The sequence below is a fragment of the Saccoglossus kowalevskii genome, chromosome 21, assembly GCF_978046115.1.
Source record: "Saccoglossus kowalevskii chromosome 21, keSacKowa6.1, whole genome shotgun sequence".
Taxonomy (NCBI): Eukaryota; Metazoa; Hemichordata; class Enteropneusta; family Harrimaniidae; genus Saccoglossus; species Saccoglossus kowalevskii.
Genome location: NC_140661.1, coordinates 23,538,917 through 23,557,733, shown reverse-complemented (window position 1 = coordinate 23,557,733; position 18,817 = coordinate 23,538,917). Strand labels below are relative to the sequence as shown.

The window sequence follows — 18,817 nt, the reverse complement described above, 5'->3', positions numbered from 1 at the left end:
CACATTCTTTTGTGGGGGGGACGTAAAACTGACAGAACATTACCTTATAACAGCTCCAGGAACTGCTGTAACTACACATTTAAATATTGCTGTATCCCCAGTATATACTGAGGTAGACTCTGGTCCCTCGTCAATTCTACCTAAATCTGAAAAATAACAGAAATAAATAATTAGATATGCAGCCAAGTAATCTCACCTTTCATGATAGCTAATTTACAAATAAATCTGCATGCGTCAGCAGCACACTGTTGACCCACCAGCAAGATTACTCTAGATCAAAGTTTCTGGGAAGCACTGGCGAGTCAAATAATACAATACCATACCATATCAATCACATTTATTGCATTGCACTATGTGCATTGCCCACTTATTGTGCCCACCTCACACATCTTGATCAAGCTTTTTACAGCAGCACACTGCAATTCAAATAGCCTGTCTAATACAAAGTTATTGTATTTTTTGTAGCCGATCATTTCTCTAAAAGAAATGATTTCACAGACATAGACGATCATAGAAGTTGGGTGGCCAGGTTAGTGTTTCTACAGAGTAATTTTTTATTTATATTACAGATTTGCTTTAGTTTAAAATGAAAAAATAAAAAAAAAAACATGTATGTAGTACAACCTACAATGAATCACTGTCGATAATACATAATGAATGAAAATAATGATACCAACTAACACCAGATATATCTCTCCCCTATATTCACTTTTCAACCCAATAACAGATAAGACAAACTGAGGAGAATGAAATAACAATGATACCAACGAACACCAGACAGATCCCTCCCCTATATTCACTTTTCAACCCAATAACAGATAAGACAAACTGAGGAGAATGAAATAACAATGATACCAACGAACACCAGACAGATGCCTCTTATATTCACCTTTTAATCCAACCAAACAGACAAACTAAAGGTAAGGTGTAAAGAAAACTTGAAAGCCCACTCTAACATATTGTATGTAATAAACTCTGGAGAGAACAACAAATTGGTATGTAATCAATTAGAAACATCTGAACAGAAAAACAACCCATCAATTGGTCTTAGTAATTCTGTGAGTAGTGGACTTGGAAAGGAATATTACACAGACCCTATTTGATTAATAAGGTTAATAACTTATTAACGAAATTAATCAAATTTATAGCCATGATTTTTGATATAACCTATCAGACAACTTGTTATAATTATGTAAGTATAAGTTGTAATACCGCACAAGCTAGTTCTGTGTAAACATGCATGCCTTATACAAAGAAGCACAAACATGCGAAAACAAAAATTATAGTAAATTCAATAATGACCTAGTATGTTACTAGCACACAGCACATACATTTAGAGGTTAAAAATAACGAATAATTTATTCACTTTATTAACCAACCAGGGTCTGCTACAGACAAATCAGTAGACTTATTTGGTGAAAACCTAGGACAACTATTGACTCAGCAAATGGATTTTGGAATACATGAAAACTAACTAGCCTTTATACACGTTTACATTCTATTAAGCGAGAACAACTCACTTGAGTTGAACACAGCGACAACTACTAGAATACACAAACCAGTCGGACCATCTCCGAAATCCCAGCGGTGCCAGACAGACATCAAGCATGCATGACATTAGCTACACTGTGTTACACATGGGGGACTCCAAATACAGTGTCTGCGACAGGACCCGAATGTAAATCAACTTGAATTTCAACTTTTCTCTGCAATTAGAAAGCATTGGGGACCTTCTCTTAATTTGTACAGGTTTTGAACAAGTTGGACACAAATCCTTCGAGGTTAAGTCGAGGGTATGAAGCACAGCAAGGGCAATCAGGTCAAAGTAACTTCAGGAATAACGATAAACTGTGCACACATAAGGCTAGCAGAATTTATACGACAGATGATTATGTCTTATCTTGATACTTTCTAACCAGAGGGTAATGATCAGAATCGAAGTCTCTTATGGTTGTATCTTTATCAACGTGAACAGTAATCGTCATACACACATACAAGATTCTGGAGAGGGGCAAATTTGTAAGGTTAATAAGTGCCTTGAAAACTCTTGAATAAAGAGTAGTAGTATACATGTTAAACCTTGTTAACCTTGATTTCCCTGGATATTTGTGGGTGTGAGCAACTTTACCAGGCTTATCCCAAATTACCGTTATATAGAAATATAGAACTCCCAAACTTGACCTGGCAAATTGACACAAGTATTAGTGAAGATATCGGTACATGTATCAGTTTGTAACTACTCACACTCACTCTCAGCAAATTATATTTGTCACTGGCAACTACAAATTTTACAAATTAGGGCTTAAATTGTTATTTAACTTAGGCTAACAAACCGATTGGTATCAAGATTCTGGAAGCACCGCATGTACAGGCGGTTGAGCGTGACAATGCAAGTTAAAAGGGGTTAATATGGTTTTTGTCTCGCTTTTTGTATCAGAAACTGACATTTTGTGAGTCGCCACTTGACCCAATATAGTGATGTATATAAAGCCCCCCTCAAGGGGGATTAACTCAGAGAAAGAGTCTTTATTCCGATGAGGAGTGGTACATGATAAAGCCATAAAGTAATAAAACAGAAGTATTCATCTGATTAGAGATGATCTGGATTGAGTCATTCTAAGACTGTCACAAAGCAGTTGCGAGGACACAACCATTAGCCAAGCCATTTACATCATTACTGCCGAACACCATCTGCTGTAATTTTCTCTACCTTCCGTATTACACACAAATGCTAATCCTGTGTTTCAAACCAATTTTATAATTACCAATGATTAGGAAGCAGACCACCATCTCTTACAGTACGTTGTTCTGCTTTTTTGGCTTCTTTACTTTTTATTCGTCATTATATACATTCCCTATATTGTCGTTCTCTTAACAAAGCATACACAAAACAGTATACTTAATTTCATGATTTATCAAGTCAAAATTTTGCAAAAATCACTGTGTTGCAGAGCCCCAGGAGAAATTTTCTAATCATAAATATCTTTCCATTTGCTCGAAAAAAGACTGAAAACATTAAATCGTACTTTCAAATACAGCTACTTGTGCTTTAAAACAGCAAGTCAATTTAAAACTGAATCCACAGGAAGTGATATTCACATCATGAAAACTTGCGGCATTTTTGAAGGACTAAAAAAAATGTGAAACCACCACCTTGAACAAAAATATATCAACTTAATTTCCTGAGAAAATTTCTCATATAAAGAACTCAATCACAACATTTCCGGCATAAATCCAGTTTTCTTTTATCACTAAACAACAATTCTGTTCCGCTTAAGTGAACTTTTTATAACTCGGCAATTTTCATATTTACAAGAATACTCTCGTCCACAATGCTATTTCCTATACGATACAACTAGTTTTCAATATCACCTGCACAAAACGGAAAGCTATATCAGCAATTTAAAAAAAAAAAAATCAAAGAAAGCTTAGAAAGAACTCCCATGTGCTGAGAGTATTGGAGACACATTAAATATAATTCGAAATTACTTAGCTGAAAACTAATTATGCAAATCAGAAAATTAATATGACCAGATTTGAGTGTAAAACTAATGAGTTCTGCGCAATGTAACAGAAAATCTATGTCTCCAAGTTTAATTGAAATGTGATTAGAACCAAAAAATTATGAATTATTATGCTTATTAGGGAATTAATATGAACAGATTTTTACCCAAAACTAATTAGGTTTGTACATTGTCCTAGAGCATCTTTATACTAAGTTTCATTGAAATGGAATAATTAGTACCGTGAAAACTCCAAAATTTCGACCCCTCTAAAAATTCGGCCGCCTATTTATTTGCCGGTTTCTGTGTTTTATTTACCTACAAATTTTCGACTCCACTAAAAATTGCCGACTCATTCTTATTCGAAAATTGCGACCAGTTTTAGTTTTCCCCCAAACGAAAAAAAAAACGATGTGAGCGTTCAAACGGGACCTTCCTCGAAGGCATGAATCCGGGTTTCTGATTGACTGAGAGATTTTTATTTTATTGGTAACGAAAATATATTCTAAATAAACGAAGTTTCAAATAAAAACGAACACAAAAATCTCGGCATGCTGCGTTTCTGAATTGTTGATTATTACTGTACTCAGTAGTGATTATAATAATGTACACAAAATAAATTTGTTGAATGGTTATGAAATAGAAATAAAAGTCAACTTAGTTTCATCGTAAGCGAATGATTCCGGTCTCGTATAAACGTTTGATGCTGTAGGATATCCGCCATGTTCTCTTAGGTCAAATAGGTCAAATCGCTAATTAACCAATCAAAAAGCTGGATGATGCCAACGTGTTCAAATTACCATAGCTTATTTAAATATGTTAATGTTATTGAACGCAATGCGGAAGAAATTGGTGTTGTAGTACGATATTTTGGCTTGGATTTTGATGCGAAAACGGCATGATTTTTTTAAATAAAAAAATTTGTTGTTTTTAAAAAATAAACTGGTCATCTGAAGAATAATTTAACATTGTTCACAGTGATAACAGCTCATTCTCGAAAGGAAGCTTACCCGCTCACGCTAGTCACGATAAAAATCATACACGTGTACTCTTGAATAGACAAACGTCAATGACTACGGTAAAACTTAGACTCTATTTTAGCCGGCAGGATTGATTGAAATGTCCGAAAAATGACGCCAAAATACACCTTAAAAGTCCCATTTTATTTTCTTAAATCCCATTTTATTTTTTAATCCAAGGGCGAATTTACGGCAGAATTTGGTCCCTCAAATAAGGGACACGTGAGCTTTGATTCTAACCGGATACATTGCACTGGGTCGGGGAGATAGTTTGCTAAACTTCCATGCATCTTTTGTCCAATGGGTACCTGTACTTCGAACATTCGCAAGTTTTTCTAGGTAGTGCGAGACAGCTTTGTCTTTTGACCTATCAGTTTTGTGCTGACCTCTTCTCCGCGTCTTGATGTTTTGTTTTGCTTGTCATAATACTCACTGATTGATGACTTTGTTTAGATTTTGAGTTACAACTCGGCCACGACCTTTGCTTTTACCGTGAAACATGAGGAAGTTTACGTCAATTGACGGACATTGCATTTTTTAAAAACTAATGAAGCACACTGTCTATCATCCCCATTTTTTCATTTGCTGATTTCTATTCTGAAAAATTCGACCGTCCGAAAATGCACCTTAATTTTGACTATAAAAACACGTCACATATCGAACACCAATTATTTAAAACCGGTCAAAATTTTGGAGTTTTTACGGTACTTTAGATATCAGTGTGAAAGCTTAAAATTGGTTAATTATGCAAATTAGGTAATTAATATGTACAGATTTTAACCCACAATTATTCAGGTCTGTCTATTGTCCTACAGCATCCATGTACATTCATTGATATGTGATGTATAGTACCTGAGATAGTGTGAAAGTTGGTTAATTATGCAAATTAGGTGATTAATATGCACAAATATTTACCGGAAACTAATTGGGTCTGCATAATTCTAGATTCATTGAAATGTGATGATTAGTACTTTAGATATCAGTAGAAAAGCTGAAAATTAATTATGCAAATTAGGTAATTAATATGCACAATTATTTACCCTAAAACTAATCAGGTCTCTGCATAGTCCTAAAGGATCTATGTACCAAGTTTCATTGAAATGCGATGATTAGTACTTGAGATACCTGTGGAAAAGCTGAAAATTAACTAATTATGCAAATTAGGTGATTAATATGCACAAATATTTATCGAAAACAATCAATCTCTGCATAGTCCTTGAGTATTTAAGTACCAAGTTTCATTGAAATGTAATGCTAACTACTTATATCAAATGCTGAAAATTAATTAATTATGCAAATTAGGTAATTAATATGTACTGATATTACCTTAAAAACTATCAGGTCTGTGCAGTGTCATATGACATCTATGTACCAAGTTTCATTGAAATGTGATGATTAGTACTTGAGATATCAGTGGAAAAACCGAAAATTGACTAATCATTATGCAAATTAGGTAATTAGTATCCACGGATTATTACCAAAAACTAATCAAAACCTAGCATTAGTTCAGAGCATCTATGTACCAAGTTTCATCAAAATCCAATGAGTGGTTGTTTAGATATCAGTGGAACAGTCATGGAACCACTAAAAAATAGCTAATTATCATGCAAATTAGGTAATTAATATGCACGGATTTTTACCAAAAATTAATCAAATCTGCGCATATGTTCAGAGCATCTATGTACCAAGTTTCATCAAAATCCAATGAGTGGTTCTTTAGATATCAGTGGAACAATCATGAAACAACTAAAATTCAGCTAATTATCATGCAAATTAGGTAATTAATATGCACGGATTTTTACCAAAAACTAATCAAATTTGCACATATGTTCAGAGCATCTATGTACCAAGTTTCATCAAAAACCGATGTATGGTTCTTGAGATAGCAGTGGAACAGTCGGACACACATACACACACACACACATACACACATACACACATACACACATACACACACACATACAGACACACTAACTGCAAAGACTCCCATTTTGTGCTTCGCACATGGGAGTCAAAAACTATTTTGATCCAAACTGAAGATTGCACGGCATATATTTTGTGTATACAAATTATGACACAATCTGAATATTTGTCTCATGAAATTGAAGCAGTTCCTACCGTAATAATTAAATTAATGATAGTTAATAGTCACTATCATTAAAGAATTAACTTTATTAAGCATCCAGTGTCTGGTATTTTTAAGAAATCGTAAATTCGAAATGATGCTCATCATTATAAATACTAGTCTATAATTTCTGTTGAAACTAAATCGACTTTCTCATTAGCTATAGATCAACAAGTTAAGTAGGTTTGTTTCCAATCTGATTAAAAAAAGTTCCTAGTTTGGGCTTCTTTTTTTTTCGTTAATTATTTTTTGTTAATAATATTTATTTGTTAATATAATAATTTTTTTTTATATTAACCAAGAAAAAATGAAAAAGAAAAACCCAAACTAGGATCTTATTTAAATCAGATTAGTTTGTTTCCAGAGAGGGGACAAAAGATGGATGTTGGTGTTTAACGGGTCAAAGCAACTTTCGCTAAAGAAATTTGAAAGGGGCTCTCAACGATTTGTGATAAAATCTTTCCAGACAGTGATCCTCACTTTATTGTTTAATTACTGACTACATAGTACTGGTAGGTACCCATTTTTATATTTCTAATGTCTGTGTACATATACATATTTAAATGAACAAAGTTAGTGCAGAGTCAAGTGACTAGTTCTCTTTCATTTCCCCATAAGTTGCACCTCATCTTTTATGTTAAAATAATAGCATTTGGACACCCTATATACATCCATGAAAAGCGTGACATCATTACGCAGTTGAGAATACGACTGGGGCTAAATCAAGGAAGATACTAACTTAGTTGAGACAAGCATCTTTAATAAAGATGAACGAGTTTTAAAAAAAACACAATACCCAAAAAACACATTCTAGTTACTCTGAAAGCCGACTTTAATATTGTGTTCGCACCATTAATCTTAAAGCAGTAAATTGCAAACTCCTCTCTGTTTTATTCTCTCAGAGACTCCTCAATCGCAATAAACAACAGCTGAAATGGGATTCCCCTTTGGGCAACAATGTTAAATTACAACCAAGCGGGTATGAAAAGACGCTGCTCTATCAATTACTAGCACGCAGTCCTTCAAGCTATACGCAATTTATAGCTTACTGATAGAGTGGCAATCGCACTCTTTACCTTGGTAAACATTTTATATCACCTTGGAAACTACCCAAACTAATGGACTATCTATCTATTTAGATGCATTTTAATGAGCCTTCATTTTTGTTATTCTTTATCAGAAACACTTTTCAACTGATCCAAAATTGCACTGCGATACAAAAATAATACTTTTCATAACTCTCAAATGAAAAAACACAGAGGACCTAACCATGGAGAAATAGATTCCCTTTCCAGGCAATGGTCAACAGCGACTAGAAATAAATTGTACAGCAGCATGTTTATTTTCAGAAACTTAGGGTGACTTTTTAAAAATAAATGCAAATTGCACACCTGCAAACCGATTCAGCATAATATTGTACGGTTACTGTAGTCACAAGCCAACAAAGCAGACAAACCTGTCTTTAAGAAGTTTGCTCAAAGGAGGAAAAGCAAGTGCATATGGAAGCAACATTAATACCGATTTAAAAGCAGGACACGCACACACAATACTCTTCATTCGTTGTATACATATATCTAAAAGTTTAAAGCATCAAGGAAGCCATTAAGTATTCCGAGCTAGTACCAACAACCTCAACGTAGTCGTTAAGTGACATCCTGCCGCGATCCCATAGGACAAACGCACCAGGACAGCTTGGAATATCAATCCAGCGACCAAGGCCAATTCAAAATTCATGGCTTTCATCATCTCACAATATTGTGTAGCGTGATAACAACCACACAGGTGGGGGGAAAAACATGAACGTTAAACGGCTGTGTTGGTTAATAGGAAGAATGTCTTTACTTTCTTCTATTTTCTCTGGGTAATCAGCACCGCTATTCAACGCATAATTACTTCATGCTGTGGTTGTGCACTTGATATTGAAGCAATGGACAATGCAGTGACCTGAACAATGCCTCTACATGAGATTTGAAATCACAAAAGATGCCCTTATTTGATTATACACTTTTTTCCAGATACAAGTGGAGCAAACAGCCATCAAAAAGAATGCCTTTAAGCACGACTAAAAGCTGCACTATTCTTGTTTCGAACGTCATAATCCTGATTCCAACACAAGTGTTTACTTTTATCAGTTGCCCTCACCACCTCAAAAGACAACACATGTTTGAGGTCATGAATGAACTACAAGTACTTCAAAACAATGACTCCTTTAGTTTGTATACAAGTATACACTTAAAACAAGGATACAATGCCCCCCAATTCTACTTGAAATCTGAACTCTCCTACAGAACAGAACAGCTTTTGAGCCTGACAAGAGTAACTGCATTGTGGTGATTTAAGGAGGTGAAGGCGCCCAAGTCAAATTTCTCAGCAGTGGAGGGTTTCTAGTAGAGATCTAGCCAGCTGGTATTGATTGTAATCATGTCAATGGTTTCAGTGGATGAGTGGGTACATATGCACAGTTTTCAGATTCACAGGCCACAAGTCATTTCACTATTAGACTATAGAAAAATCACAATGTCATGGTCACCACAGATACAATTGTTGCTAATCCATGACTTAATTTGGGTCTCTGAGGACAACATTTTGTGAAAATCATTGTGATCCAGTCTTAAAATACAGGTCGGCTTCATTGACTTCATATCAGTGAAACACATGAAGTACCTGCCTACAAGAGGTGGCAGTCTACACAGTTTGCGAGAAAAAAATGACCATTACTCAGAGCATTATCCGCCAGTATCTTTTGAACTCTATGAGCACTCACTGGAGTAGACATGATGTAGTTTATAATATTAACACTAAATAGTATAATGCCTGACATTTCAAATCATAACAACTCTACATGCCTGAAGCAAAGACTGATCCTATTAGGGATTACTATTTAGCAGAAAAACTAGGCATTTGTCACATTTTAGTTTATTCATCTACAAATGTATAATACTGATAATAAGGTAAACAAATTTAATTTCTTAAAAATTTTTGTTAACGTTGTCCTTAAAGGATGGTGGTCTTTATACCACTTGCTGGGTACCATGTGACATATACTGTACTGGACCGCGTTAGCACCAGGGTCCTCAACTCATGTAAAACATATGTGAAATTGTGTTCTTAAAAGCACCCTTAAAACATCAAATCAGGAATTTGTAGTGTTGGTAAAACGATTTACAGTAGTGAACCTTTATACCACATTTGTTTTATTGGCAGCACGCTTGCATAATTAACATGCAAGTCCATTGCCAAAATATATGTACAATAAATTCAATTTTTGGTTTATCTGCACTTATTAATATTGGAAATGCACTTCTAAAAGAGCAATTACGGTAGCTGATTTGTAATTGCTCCTCTTTTATCCTTTCCGTTTGTTCATTTATTTAAGAATTTGGGGTGAATTTAGTTTTTTGAGACAAGAGCATAGATGTTAGTGGCATTAAACCATTGTCATTAGAACAGAAGTGCACACACACACCGAATTGTATTTCTGGTATATAACTTTATTCTGATCTTAGACATACTCCTGTCATTTGAGTGACTACATGCACTACTAATGGAGAAAATACAGTACTTCTAGTCCACCAGTCAAGTCATTAGCTTAAAGTGTCAGCTTAAAATGCTGCCAAAGACCACACGCACTTGACCGCCAACCAACATCATCATCATGAACACATTTAAAGCTGATTTGAAATATAATACAGGCTGTCGTTGAGACTATCGATAATACATTGAGAATATTTGCAATCAATAATATATCATTTATATAGTTATCATTTATTGTATTTTTACATAGTACATCGATTATATCGTTTTACTGTTCCATTTATTTATGGTGTGAGAGTGATCGCCGTTTGACCAATCAGGACTCTTCGCGGGCTTTTACTCTCAATAGGGGACCCCCCTATTCAAAAAGGTAGAATTCGAGAGTTGTGTTATTGTTTACCAGTGAGCCATCTGCTGTAAGTTTTGTCGTGGAACTTTACATTGTAAACCTACATAGTTTTGTACTTGCTACTGGACATTGTGTTACATTGTGTTAGTGTTTGGTTCCTTCAAGAATTCTGCGATAATAAAGTGGTTCGAGTTCAGTGTTATCGCTGTGATCGTGATTCTGTCAACCAGCGAACTGTCCATTGCGGCAGTATTCCAGGTGAAACCCCAAGTTAAATATTTCGAACCTAGCGTGGGGACCAAGTTTAACGACGAGTCCCAGATACTTATTCAGTATCAAATTGTCCCCCCAACACAGGCTACTTTTTGAAAAGTGCACTTTCCTAATCCTAAATGACAGCAATGTAACCCATTGACAGGAAGATTGTTACAAGTACTATGTTAGGGTCTGAGTGAATGGAGCATGTAAGGACCACTTTAAGTACAATACAGTCAAGGTTAATAAGTAGCCATCCATCAATATGACAAGTGTCAACATTTGGCACAAAGAACAGTGAGAATTCCACTGTTTGCATTGATTGCTAATGGGGTTTAATAGTCCCCAGCAATGAGGCATAATATAGGTGGGGATACATATTTTGCATTTGAGGGGCAAAGTTACTGCGCAAAGCATTAGAGGGGCAAAGGTACTACGCAAAGCATTAGAGGGGCAAAGTTACTACGCAAAGCATTAGAGGGGCAAAGTTACTGCACAAAGCATTAGAGGGGCAAAGTTACTGCACAAAGCATTAGAGGGGCAAAGTTACTGCACAAAGCATTAGAGGGGCAAAGTTACTGCACAAAGCAATAGAGGGGCAAAGTTACTGCACAAAGCATTAGAGGGGCAAAGTTACTGCACAAAGCATTAGAGGGGCAAAGTTACTGCACAAAGCATTAGAGGGGCAAAGTTACTGCACAAAGCATTAGAGGGGCAAAGTTGCTGCACAAAGCATTAGAGGGGCAAACTCACTGCACAAAGCATTAGAGGGGCAAACTCACTGCACAAAGCATTAGAGGGGCAAACTCACTGCACAAAGCATTATAAAGGTAATAAAAGAATTGGAAAAGTAACATAGCATTGGTTAGCAGAAAGACTGGCACTATGAAGAAGGCAGGACTTCACATACATGTATCAGTGAGTGTAGGGTTACCCGCAAAGATGACCCTTCAGTTCAAACTATCAAACCAAAATCTCTCACTAATACAATTTTTTCCACTTGAGAGATTTCATGGTATTACTATAAGTATTCCTTTATATGATGTTGTTGACAGCTGGCATATCAATCTCAGAAATTGATGAAGGACTGAATCCAACAACTGTACAAGTCAGGAATGGTAAATAAATGCTCAATTTTATCACTAGGGACAGAATTAGGTTCTGAGATCATTATGGTAACTATGAATACTGAAGAAAGTGGTGAAGTGCTGCTTAAAATAATTTCATCAACCCATTTAGTTCAAAGAAATTTAACTTGTGCTTAATTTTTATCTAAAAAATATTTGTTTTTATACATTAACATTTCCTTTTCAGGCTTCCTTAAGAAATATAGAAGACGTGCCAAGCTCAGTAGTGCTTGACATTCACTTTTAAACACTACCGGTAGTCCAAAATGCATGTACCCAATATACTCTACCGGCAGATTTTCAAAAATTATTAGCTCCCAAAATTTTGATTTTCTTGGGCCTATGGTTCAATGTTAATTTAGCATTTAATTAATGAGAACAAGCACAGTTTAGGGACGTGCACATACAAATAACTTACCATTTTTTCAATATTTTCTATAATCTGCGAGTTACTATTCACTTGTTCAAATAGTAATTTTACTCGTCTCAGGCTATAGAACCACCCTTTGTGTCAAAGTCTTGCGAGGCCAAATTTAATGTAGACCAGGCTTGTTGAATATTTATATTAGTAATTGTAACAGGAGATACACAGAAGTTTTTATCACAACTAAAAAAAAACATTCCTGATCCTATGTACTACAAGCACGCCACCCAACTAACTGGTAACCATGCGCTAGTGCGCCCTCTATAGTATGTGCTCCTCTGGTTGGCAATTCCCATTACAAAGATTAGTGCAAGACAAGTATTCTCTAAGTATTCAAACAAGCAGCCTATCGGCTGAGATAGCTCCGCTGTTAGCAATGCACATTTCAATTAAAGAACAGAAGATATCATTAGAAAATGAACAATATGTATAGTATCAAAGCAATCGGACTACAGTCGAAAATATCACTTTCTACCAAAAATGACAAAAATATTCACCAAAATTAGAGAATTAAAGATATCATTACAAAATGAACAAATCTGAGAGAGGTCCACATGTAGTACCTATATATGTAATATCAAAGCAATTGCACTTGCGGTTTTTAACAAGAAGTCGAAAATATCACTTTTTACCAAAAATGACAAAAAATATTCACCAAAATTAGAAAATTGAAGATATCATTACAAAATGAACAAATCTGAGAGAGGTCTACCCAAGGTACATATACACCAAGTATCAAAGCATTCAGGCTTGTAGTTTTCAAGAAGAAGTCGAAAAAGTAAAGATTGACACGGACGACGACGGACAATCACTCATATGACAAGCTTCGCTCGACAAAGTCGACAGCGGAGCTAATAAAAAGGTAAATCCCTGACATTCAGGATCGATAGGTCACAGTCCATGACCCCAAAGGTGTAAGGTGGGCAATAAAAAAAATACAGTACAAGTTCTACACAGTGAAACAGATTTATCATTTTTAAATCTCACAAATAATTTAAGCACAAATTAGTGATTAGTTCATTTGAGTTAAGTGAAACCTGCTTATGAAAGTGCCCCTTCCCCCAAACATATGGAAACCATCAAATTACGACACGCAAAAACTATAAACCACTTTAGTCCCCTAATCTTAAGACACAAAAAAATCGTTAGGGTACTTTTAGGGTCACAGAGACTTTAACGGGACACAAATTTACCAGATATTAGCAAATTGAGGGAAATTACTGGGGTGTTTTTGTGATAGGTTCACCAAGACTTTTATGCTATATTACTATTATGAAATGTGCTAATACACCTTGAACCCGTCCTACTGAAATCACCCCACCACCCAATGCCACAGGTGCAGCTTCATGTTTCTACCGGGCATCAATGACACTAAATATTGGCACAAGAACCACACATCTGCAGAATACAAATTCGAGTCGGATAATAATGTCGTACACGTTTGAACAGAGGTGTGTTTCACATCAGGTTGCCCAACACCATATTTTTTTTTCCCCCTGATATTTGTTATTGCCTTGGTAACCCCATGGGAAACCAGTGTTGTAATTCCCCATCCTTGCCAATCCCTGATTACATAAACACACCAAGGAAAGCTGCTATGCTTCAGTAAGACTCACTGATTGCCTGGTGGCATGAAAACCTGACATCAAGGTCTGATCTGGGGATCAGCTTGCTGTCCAGGAGTTTTGGAATTATTGGATATAAGAAAGACCAGTCTTTCTGTATGTGAATATTCAACATGCCATGAACTAACCAGAGTAGAGGTGACATCAAGGACTATTACTTTAAAATAATTTACAGCATGTTGGTATGAGAACAAACAGCAGCTTTTTAAAATGAATTACACTGAAAACATTGCAAGTGGTTTTCTCAAACAGTAAATCATTGAATAACTGATATCCAGAATTCCAGCAAGTGATTGTTTATTCTCCTTTGGGAAACAATTTATGTTTACTGGGAAAAAACTGCAATCTGATCTAAACACGGTCTGAAGACATGAGAGCAGAATAAGGCATTAGGGGAATACAGGCAAGAGATAGATTTAATAGCAGAAACCATAGCAACGGATGACACTGGAAGCAGAATGCTCGTAATTGAGTAGATAGTAGAAAGACTTGGGAATTCAGACTTTCGCCTCGCTCCCCCCCCAATTCCTAACCCTTGCTGAGTTACACAAACGCAAAAGGTCTATGAGCATTATTTTATTCAAGATCATTCCCAAAACTTTTCATTATTATGTGAAATATTTGATGGGCTGAATTTGTAAGAATAACAGGAAATACGTTTCAGTTGTTTTGGCTTTCTATTCAGTTACTTATTTAAATGTTATTCAACTAGTGTTCCCAATACAAGTACAAATTTCTCTTAGCAACAATTTTAAACTGAACAGCTAAATAATGAATAACACAAGTACGGTAACTTGCGAACCAACAGATATTAAAGGGCAGTAGTCGTCGCGCAGCGCGTGTTCGATTTTCATATAAACAAATAATGTATTTTACACATGTTGTATACGTCACTATGAGCCCCACATCGAACAAGACACAGCGCGGCGACTATCGCCTTTTAAAAATGATAAAAATATACATCACCAAACACTTTGGCTTAGCACATAAATTTTGATTTGCCCAAATTTTGATCATCAAATTGTGATCATTCCTAGGAGTGAAAATTATAACTGAACTGCTGACCTAGAACTTTTCTAAATTTAAATGATGAACCAGCATGATGAGCACATTCCAATCCAACAGCGGCAATTACAACTTGACATCGATTCAAAAATTGTTTTGACAGCTCAGTATCAAATAACTTATATCTGTGTTGGTTTTACCAATAACACTTCATCCTGAACTTGGATCAGTACTCAAATACATGGAATGTACATCTAGCCAATTGTATGCCCACATTTTTGTCTCCAGTGCTCAAACCTTGGTAAATCTGATACAGTATCAACAGCCAACAATGATCAACTACCAATCTGCATGATAGGACAAGGGGAGTTGCTCAAAGAAGAATTTGCAAGAAGAATGACACCAAGAAATCCTAAGACACCATTATTGTAAGAAATCCCCAATTGCAAAAAGAGAACACACTGAGAGAGACTAATGAACTCACTTCCTTTAAATATTAGAAAATAATTAAGTACAATACTACCTGATTACCCATTTATTTTGAACTTGGTCAGTTTGCTTAACCTTTGAACTGATCAAAGGCAGGAGTCATCCAGGGTAACCACAGAGACTCTCATAACAAAATCAAAGCCAGACACTACGCTGAAATTTAGCTTTAGAAAGATGCACGACAAGAGTGAGTCCAGTGAAACATAGCCAACTAAATGTATAAACTTATAATACTGTATTTCCTATATTAGTAGTACCCGGTATATGTAAATGAGAATAAAGTCGAAATAAGTAGTTTTCATGATTTTGTACGCAATATGGAATTTTTGGTGTATAGTTGTGTGTGCGCTTCTATAATTATGCAAATACAACGCAATAAACATAAATAGCAAACACAATATGTACACAGTGCCTAAATGAAAATGCCCCTCCCCTACCCTCCCCTCCCCTCCCCTCCCCTCCCCTACATGAAGGAGAGTGTTAATCCTATTGTTGGTATGTGCTATTCCCAAAAATTTTTAGCTTTCTATTGTCAAAACAATTTTACAATAAAAGTTATATAACAATAACCATAAACATTAGAACTGAAGAAATCAATCAAGTCATCACCATGACAGAATCCATAAGATATACTTTTCTTGTCACATATGTTCTGTTCACTAGCTATGCTAGTATGGCTTGACATTAGTCTGATAATATAAAAATTTGATGAAATGATGACACTACTAGGGACATACTGTCGTATTATTTGACCTCACAGTCAGTGTTATAGTACCCCAGAGAAATTGTCACAGACTTGCAAAATTTAAGCGATTTACAGTATATACATGTAGACACATGTCACAGATCAAGAGAGAAATTATTTTTAGGTCATGGGACAACTTTATTCTATGTTCCAAATTAACCAACTTATACTATCAACAATGCTCTTCCTATCATTGCGAAGCAGAATCTGCCTATCATTGGATTGTTCACACACCAACAGGGAGTGTGAGCAGGGTTTAGATCGTTGTGAAACTGGTTTTACCCCACTGACCAAACACTTTAGATGCACATTATTTTGAAATCATCTGCAATCATACCTGGCAATCTCACCACAATGCTGCAACACTCAAATTGAATCACCTTGTGAACACCTGGCACTACATACCTGACAACACAGCAATCACCTGCATTTAAGTGCACCAAGAAAACACTTAGACCCTTATCGATTAATAAGGTTAGTCACGAACCACAAAGGTGAAACGCCAAATTCAAGTAAATGTGTTCATTATAGTACACACCAGATTCCTTATTTTCATTGGTGTGTACACAGGTGTGCAGCAGGGACATGCCATCGAACGGTCGGTCAGCATGGTTGCTAGGATCATCAAAGTATGAAAATCTTTGAATAAGTCTGGTAAACATCTACCACAAACGAGATGCACCTGTACCTGAGGGGGCCAGCTAGGACACGACAATTAAACCACAACTGCTCAAACAGAAGGTCTGCTTTGACCCTCAACTGTATATTTTTCTTTTATCTATGAAAAGGGAAAACTCAAAGCTCAATACATTAATAATTTAAATGCGACAATAAAAATCATGTACTGAAAATAAAGGTCACCACATGACCTTTTAATAGGCCCATTATAATCCTAATAGACAGTGAAGGGATTAAAAACAAAAGTGGTGAGATAACTCATCATTGGTGAAAATACGCAGGGCATATCCAACAAGGCAGCTGGAGGCTCACTCCTGAATAATTAAAACTAAGCTCAAATACTGAATATTATATTATAAAGCCGAATCTGTTTATAGTACTGATATAAAACCAATAAATGCAGTGTTGTTTAAAACAATATGGTGAACATCAATTGTAATTCCCAAACTGAATAAGTTAAATTGATTTCAAATTAATTAAAAATCAGTACCTACATCAGATCATCAGCCATGCAAGGCATTGTCCTTACAATTTTGAAATTTTAAGTAATCATAATGAACTACTGTAAAATGACTAATTTTCACTGGGTTTAAATTTCACTGATTTACCATTTCAGGCATATTCAGTGGGCTTTAAATTCACGATTTCGTCATTTAGATAATGTGTTCTATGCTAAATTTTACATATTCACTGTTTTAATTTAGCGCATTTTTCCAGTCAGCGAAATAAGCTAAATTAAAACCCAGTGAATAATTACCCCCTTTACAGTAATCATTTAATCAACCGATATGCAAGAACAGCCCTTGAAAATTTGGAAAAATTGGAATTTGCATAATTTTTAAAGAGGGTGCTTGGCACAGTGTTGATAAAGAGCAGACACTGAAGTAACATAAATGACGCTTAAAATTAACAAGAAAAATTGAGTTACGCTAAACTATTTTAACAGATCATTTATGTTCATGAATGCAAATATGATATAAATATAAATTTTTTATATCAGTGAAGGTTTGGTTTAACTGTAGCTGAGACGACGACTTTGCACGGCTTATGACAACAGGGGATGACATGTGCTGCAGCCATTCACAGTTCTGAGTAGAACCAGCAAATATGTTACCAATAAGACAGAGTTCAAGTACCATCAAAGACTATTTACATCTCCATAATGACAAACAAACTATCAAAACAAGCCATCTTTCTACCATGAATTTGAGACAGCACTTTAAACCAGTCAGTACAAGGATCATATGCAATCAGAATGATACCAGGACCTTGAGTGTATCACCTTTGGTTTTTGGTGTAATACAACTCATGACATCACTCACCACTAGAGCATATGATAGCTGCACACATGTGAAGTTACAATCACTAGATGACATTTACTATTGATGATTGTAAACAGTGTATCAAAGATCAGAAACATATCTGAGATTTGAAACATTGTATCAGAAATTTGAAACATTGTATCAGAGATCAGAAACAGGGATTGCTTTTTCATATAGTAATTTCTGGTGAGAACTCTGGAAGCAGAATTTGGCAATAACACAATTTCTGATTGGAACGTGAACCGGTATATCAGAACATTTTGTTTGAAAAGTTATGACTAGGGCTTAGAAAAGGTAAGAGGTTATAGTTGTTTTCCTACTAATATTACGAGACATGCAAACAGATTTTGAAAAGATAGTTACCATATTTGCTTTATTAGTATTGTGTGCACTTAGTGATGGGCTTGTCTTTTGAAGATACGCTTTTAAAAGTGTGAATAATTTCGGCTAATAGTGAAGGACCCAGCAAAGGATCGCAGCAGGAGGCGTGTTAAACATCTTCCTAAACAGAAGATCTCACTCTCCCTTGGGACATGCACTGCAACAAACAACTAACTAGTCTTCTTGTGGAATTCATGTTCATTTCAAACAACAACATTCCTAAACCATGTAAACCA

The 18,817-nt window shown here is 35.5% G+C and overlaps 1 protein-coding gene across 9 annotated transcripts in view; it reads right to left on the bottom strand.

Annotated features, from left to right (window-relative positions):
* Positions 1-18,817, bottom strand: part of NEO1 (neogenin homolog 1) — a 102,063-nt gene that overhangs the window by 38,525 nt on the left and 44,721 nt on the right. For all 9 annotated transcript variants that reach the window (XM_085494766.1, XM_085494771.1, XM_085494767.1 and 6 more), the window contains 1 exon segment: positions 44-146. In XM_085494766.1, coding sequence (XP_085350892.1) covers positions 44-146 — 103 coding nt within the window.